The 7329-nt window shown below is 35.9% G+C and overlaps 1 protein-coding gene across 1 annotated transcript; it reads right to left on the bottom strand.

Moving 5' to 3' along the window:
• Nucleotides 1-933: 933 nt before the first annotated feature.
• On the bottom strand, nt 934-7115 carry lhfpl5a (LHFPL tetraspan subfamily member 5a; the record flags this gene model as incomplete). Its single annotated transcript, XM_084100803.1, has 3 exons — nt 934-994; nt 2255-2494; nt 6704-7115. 3 exons carry the CDS (start codon nt 7113-7115, stop codon nt 984-986), a joined length of 663 nt encoding a protein of 220 aa, XP_083956929.1. The 3' UTR covers nt 934-983.
• Between the last annotated feature and the right edge of the window lie 214 nt (nt 7116-7329).

Genomic DNA, 7329 nt, shown 5'->3' with positions numbered 1-7329 from the left:
CATATAGCTGCTTTAATAGCAAATCATTTATGCTGGGATGTGTATTGTTACTAGACGACATGTAACTTGAAACTGTGTTTTTAAACAGGAAGCGCATCCGCCTTTAAGGCTATATCTCGGCTGACTCCGTTTAAATGATCCTTTGAAGGCTCTCTCCGCTTCACATTCATTCTGCATGTTTTGAAGGATGCATCAGGTGTATCGTTCGTGTCCTCCAGTCGCCTACAATCCTTTGCACACATTCCAATTTGTAAGGAAAGAATTAGCAGAGTTTGTCCAATTTCACTGTCATGCAATAATTTTTTTTAAATATTTTTTTTGGAGATCAAGTCATTGTTTTCTTTTGTTTTGTTGTAAATTAACCACGTAATGCTAAACTTGTTCAAGTGTGTTGATTAGGGTTGGAGCGAAGGACTGAAGTTGCCCATCCCTCCCTGATCTACGCCGTATTATTCTTCTATTGGTCATACGTGATACAAATTCACAGGTCAAAGTTCACCAAACTTGTACTTTGGAACGCAGCAAAGTGCAAAACTTCTTCACATTGGCTTGTGTTTCTGGTCTCCAGCATTCACGTGTATGAATGAAAAGTGCAGTGTGATCGCCCCCTAAACGATGTAATGGCAGAAAAAGCCACTGAATGAGTTAACGAATTAAAAATATTTGAGTCGCTGCTATGGATGAAAGTCCACACCATAAAAATAAAAATCAGCTCAGTAGGTCTTTCTGGTTTACTGATTTAATTATTACTAAACTCAAAGGGATTTTTTAAACAAATGCTCTTAACAAAACACCTCAATTTGGCCTTGGTCTCAAAATATAAAACATATTTATGCAGTTTATATACTAAAAAATGTTTATATAAACCTGAAAGATGGTAATAACCTTTTACAGACACAAATGGATGATTTGAGGATTATTGTCCTTCATATTCCAGAGATGGACAGAAAGCAGTCCGTAGAGCTGATGATGTGCAGAAGTCTTCATGCTTCCTCTAAAGAGAAAAAACGAGTTATATTAGTTTACCAACAACATTCACCTCAGTGTATGAGAAATAATAGAACCGGAATGACATGATAAATAGTGTTTTGCTGAGTTGTTCAAGTGAATAATCACACTAATGAAAGGTGCACACAAATCCGTCGCGGATAATACAATTCTTTCTACTAGCACTGCACGCTTGAAGTGTGTTCTGTGATCACGTTATAGAGAGCAAACAGAAATCCTATATGCACATTCAGTAGGCTACGTCTCTTCGGACATTGTTATTTTTACACAGCAGAAGATTTAAAAAAAAAAAGAAACGACACAAGATCCCTGCTTGCCCCCACCGATGCTATTTTAAACCTGCAGTTCCTCCACTGCTCATACAGTCAATCGTTTAGTAACACATCCATATGGCAAGCCGTTTTAGCTTAAATTGTACTCAGCGTTACTCGTCGTAATTACAGTCTTACTAGTAACAATTCAATTGTAGAGCTCCGTAATTAAAAATGAATGGAAGTCAATGGAGACATACGACTAGTAAAAATTCATTTGTAGAGCTCTCTAATTGTAATATTTACTAGAACTGAATAAGAGAGCTCTCTAATTGTAATTTTTACTAGTAAGAATTGAATTAGAGAGCTCTGTAATTGTAATTTTTACTAGTAATAATTGAATAAGAGAGCTCTCTAATTGTAATTTTTACTAGTAAGAACTGAATTAGAGAGCTCTGTAATTGTAATTTTTACTAGTAAGAACTGAATAAGAGAGCTCTGTAATTGTAATTTTTACTAGTAAGAACTGAATAAGAGAGCTCTGTAATTGTAATTTTTACTAGTAAGAATTGAATGAGAGAGCTCTCTAATTGTCATTTTTACTAGTAAGAACTGAATTAGAGAGCTCTCTAATTGTAATTTTTACTAGTAAGAAGTGAATGAGAGAGCTCTCTAATTGTAATTTTTACTAGTAAGAATTGAATGAGAGAGCTCTCTAATTGTAATTTTTACTAGTAAGAATTGAATAAGAGAGCTCTCTAATTGTAATTTTTACTAGTAAGAATTGAATTAGAGAGCTCTGTAATTGTAATTTTTACTAGTAAGAACTGAATAAGAGAGCTCTCTAATTGTAATTGCTACTAGTAAGAATTGAATTTTAGAGCTCTCTAATTGAATTCTTACTAGTAAAAATGCAATTACGACGAGTAACGCTGGGTACAATTTAAGCTAAAACGGCTTGCCATACATCCAAGTGTTCTGGATTCAGAGCATACCTTTCTTCCCCTCCACCTGGAAGTCCTCTGGCAGCAGTTTGTCTTGCCGGTTTCCCAGCACGAAGGCCAGGAAGGATAATATGAGGGAGTCCATGATGCTGATGATGGCCAGTATGTACGCCCAGCGCACCGTACAGTTTCCCAGTGTGTATTTATCCGTCCGCTGTCCACACATCCTCTTCACCTCCTCCGAGTCCCAGCCGTCGGGGTAGATCATACAGCCTACCACCATGCAGGTCGCTGGATATGAAAAACATACCCAGTCAGATAAATATTACACAAACTTACATTTTTGTGTAGGAAATATGGCTAAGCGGCGTTTGGCACTTTTCACTGTTTGAATCACTCCGCTTGTTTGCGTTTGCCTGTTCCAGACAGACAGAGTTTTTCAGTGACCGTTTCTGCAGACAAAATGTCCTTCAATCGTTCCCTCAGCCGAATCATTCAGGAAAGTGTTGTCTGAGTCTGACACACAACGGCTGCTTCAGGGTTTCAGCTTCGGTTTAGTTTGGAATCGTTCAAAAGGTCCGGCTCAGCAAGAGAGGTGGACGGTAACAAAGTAGCCTACATTTACTTGAGTAGGCCTACTGTACTTTCACTTTTTGAGTATACTTTACTTGAGTATTATTTTTTCTGGAAACTTTTTACTTTAACTTCACTACATTTGAAAGACATAGGCTATATCTATACTCCACTACAATTCTGTCAGGTCCTTGAGTAGAAAGTAGTAACGTCAGTCAGGGGTTGCATTTTGGCTGGAAATGAAAGTCGAATTGACGTCAGAACCCGACTGATGTTGGTTTCTGACGTCAACCCAATTTTCGTTTTCAACCACAATACAACGTCTGTCCAACATTGGAGATTAATGTAAATCCGGCGTTGGATTCTGACATCAACCTGATTTTCATTTTCAACGTTGGGTTTGGTCTTCTAAATGCGACTTTTGTCACTTTTTTGGAGCACACTAGCTTATAGTTAACAGCAAGGCTAACATATTCATACTAAAAGCCAAAAAACTTTAAATAGGGCACTATTTGAGGGAACAGTCATTTGTGTGTCGGAAACCATTGTGGACGTTATTGAGTGACTTATTCAATCTCACATTCAATCCCACTACTGGAACTGTGCTCTAGTCTAGATATAAATGTGATATTTATATGAGGGAAGGCAGGCATAGATTCAGAGGCATATGGTACTGTAAGTATTACATAGAACAATGCAACAATAATAAAACAATGCATTGAAAGTTACTTTTGATACTTAAGTCCTTTTAAAAACAAGTACTCCTGTACTTTTACTTAAGTAAAAATCAGTCTTTACAACTTTTACTTGTACCGGAGTAATATTTGACCAGTAGTATCTGTACTTTCACCACTCAAGTAAGGAAGTTGTGTACTTTGTCCACCTCTGAAAGAAATTAATACTTTTATTAAGCAGAGATACATAAAATTGAACAAATGTTCCAGTTAAGACTATCTATTTCAAATAAATGCTGTTCTTTTGAAGTTTTTCAAAGACTCTACATTTTCTACATTGATGATAATAATAAGAAGAAATGTTTCTTGAGCAGCAAATCATCACATTAGAATAGAATGAAGACTGTAATAGAGAAATTTGCTGCTGAAAGTTGGTAATAACAATTTATGATCAAATAAATGCAGCTTTGGAGAGCATTAAAAAACACAAGTGTTTTTATATGGTGAAGCAAAAAAGCTAATGGCGTTTCTAAAACTTATTTTCTATTTATTGAGCTATAAAAGCTGAATCATATATTCAGAAAACATCAGCATGTTCACTTGTGTGATATTTTTCAATAAAATGCAGATATGTTTTTAATTTATATATTTTTTAAAGGTATTCTTCCCAAACAGTGCCAGAAAAAAATAGCAGATTCCCCCAAACTCCTTACTCCAAATAGTTTGATCATTATTATTAAATCTGTCTTTAGACAATGGTGTTCAGTAATTATTGTATACGTTAATGTTTGAATCTATACAGCAAATTAACTTTCAAAAATAAACCCGCTCTGAAAAATATCCACTGGAGAAAAAGCATGACCTTGATTTCTCTTTTATCGTTGTCAAAAATACTCTTCAAGACTACCAGAAATACTTTGCATTGGGACTGTTGCCTGGCAACTCCAGCCACACTTAACTCATCATTTATTATTCATATGACAATACACTCTCTGCAGGGCAGCTGGTGCTGCGGTGGATATTGCTTTACACACACACTCTCTCAGTTTCACACTCACTTTCTTTTAATGAGGATGCATTGCAAATGCAGTGTTATGTAATATGGTGTGATGAGGGTTATCTGTGTCCTCAGTGATAACTTCATTAGATAGGACAAGACTTAAAGCATTATATTTCGCAACACAGGACAAATATATTCCACTAATATCCTGTAAAGCAGCACGTCTAGTCTGACATTAGGATGTGGAACTATCCAGGGTGCTGAAGTCCTGAGGAACCGTTTCAATTCAGCCTCAAGAATACAAATGAACTTTTAAAGCTTTTGAAGAGTTCATTATTATAACTTTCATATGCCATTAACACCCATTGTATTGTTATTGATAAACAGTCTTCAAAGATGTTTTGTTTTTGATAATTGAAATAAAGCTGCAATAAATAATTAAATCATTTTTGGAAAAGAAAAAAAACTTGAAATGTTACCTTGTCAACTAACTTAAATAAAATTTAGTTGAAGTACTAAAAAAAATAAAAAAATAAAACTGAAATATTTAAAAAGCAAAAATGAATTACATAAAATTAAAACTAAAATATAAAAACAAAGGCTAATTCAAAATCTTGAGAGAAAAAACTATGATATAAATAATAGTAAAAATAACACTGCACTTAAGACACATTTAAAAATGACAAAGTTATTCTATTAGATAAAATATTACATTTTAAGTGAAAAACAAATCAAACAAACAAATGCCACTTGGAATGATATTTTCATATATAATAAAAAAAAGTGATGTTTTTAGGAAAATATGTCCAAATACTTTTTGGGGCCACTGTAAATAATATAATATAATATAATATAATATAATATAATATAATATAATATAATATAATATAATATAATATAATATAATATAATATAATATAATATAATATAATATAATATAATATAATATAATATAATATAATTTAAAAGTTACTGTTAGGTGGTTGAGAAAGGCGCACAACGAATGAAATGGTGACAATTACAAAGTCCTTTTAATCAAATAATGACCTTGGAAGAGAATGACGACGTTCACACGAACAATAACCGTCGAGGACTGAACTGAACAGGAGTGTAAATACACATATTACATGAAGACACTAAACAGAGATGAACTCATCAGACACCATAGCAACTAATGAGAACTAATGCAGACATGACAGAAACAACTCAACAGAACATAATTCTGACAATAATATAATCTCTCTATAAATAACAGGAACGTCTGTCTGTCTGTGTGTCTGTCTGTCTGTGTGTCTGTCTGTGTGTGTGTTATTCGCATATCTCTCGAACCGTTAGTCCGATGGATTTCAAATTCGACAGGTGTCTCGCTACGGGCACGAGTAAGTGCAGTGCCGAGTTTGACGTTGTTTGGATGAGAAAGGCTAAAGATATCGTTAAATCTATCATTTTTAGAAGGTTGTGGTTTAAAAATAAACATTCTGACATTAGAGGGTTGTATCGGTCAAAGAAGCCCCAAGAAGGTTGTGGTTTAAAAATAAACACTCTGTCAGCTACACTGTTTACTTCTGAATATTATAGTTTGGTTCCTTCTGAATATTATAGTTTTCTTTACCAAGAAACCAACAATTACTAAAAACACACACAAAAACTGATTTTGCACGGGCACTTTGCACTGCTCCCTGAATCGACGGATGTGGATGTAATTCATTGTGGATGTAATTCATATTCATTTGTGGATGTAAACTGAATCTATAAGTCAGCTGTGCTGTTTACTTCTGAATATTATATTTCATTCTGGTGTGTTTAACGTTATCGCTGCTGTGTAATAGTAGCCTATGCTATTCACCAGCTAAACATATCCTATTCAATGTGTTCACAGTCTCTTTCACGGCCATCATTTGTAGTAGCCTATTCACAAACTGTTTGCTCAAGCATAGCGTTTTCTTAAATATATCGGTAAAAGAAGCACTTAGAAGGTTGTGGTTTAAAAATAAACATTCTGACATAAACACTCAGTCAGCTACACTGTTTACTTCTGAATATTATAGTTTATTCACAGCCATCATTTGTAGTAACCTAGCCTGCTCCCTGAATTCAATGCGTTCACAGTCTCTTTCACGGGCACCAAACCAACAATTACTAAAAACACACACAAAAACTGATTTTGCACGGGCATTTTGCACTAGTATAATTAAATTTGTACATTGATGGTTTAATATTGTATTATAAACTCAGAACAATGGTTCGACGTACCGGCTGCCAGCTGCATCCACGCGCAGATCTTGTACACGCTGCCCGAGTTGCAGAAGAAGAACAAACTAAAGCAAACAATGGTGCCCACGATCAGCAGCAGAGAGATCCCGACGAAGAACATGGCGGTTTTGAAGGCACCTGAAGGGATGGAGCCGAAGTCGAGGGCACTGCCTTTACACACCAGCTCTCCTGTGATGGGGTTCCCGATGCAGTAGTGGAAGAGCCCGAAGTATCCCGACTGAGGGGTGTCCACACTGTCTCCGATCCAATACGGCTGGATGAAGACCACGACGCAGATGATGGCGAAGCAGATGGTGAAGATGGTCCAGAGCACGCCGACCGCCCTCGAGTTTCTCACGTAATTGGTGTGATAGATCCTGGCAGCCTCCTGGGCCGATAACAGCTTCGTCATGTTTGCTGGAGGTGATGGTCCACCCGAAGGTGTTCGCTAACTGAACGTTCAGACAGAGAAGATGTGAGAAACGTGGTCTACTTCAAGTCGTGTTTGGAAGTCCCGTGCAGAATTGATTATCAAGCAGCCAAAAGTCTTCCTTGGATCAATCCACGCCTCATAATAAAAATGAAAAGACAAAAATGATGATGAAGATCTCCATTCTGAAGGACGT

The sequence above is a fragment of the Abramis brama genome (genome assembly GCF_963993115.1).
Source record: "Abramis brama genome assembly, chromosome: 23".
NCBI classification, from domain to species: domain Eukaryota; kingdom Metazoa; phylum Chordata; class Actinopteri; order Cypriniformes; family Leuciscidae; genus Abramis; species Abramis brama.
The sequence above is the reverse complement of the archived record's forward strand: the minus strand, read 5'-3'. Positions and strand labels throughout refer to the sequence as shown.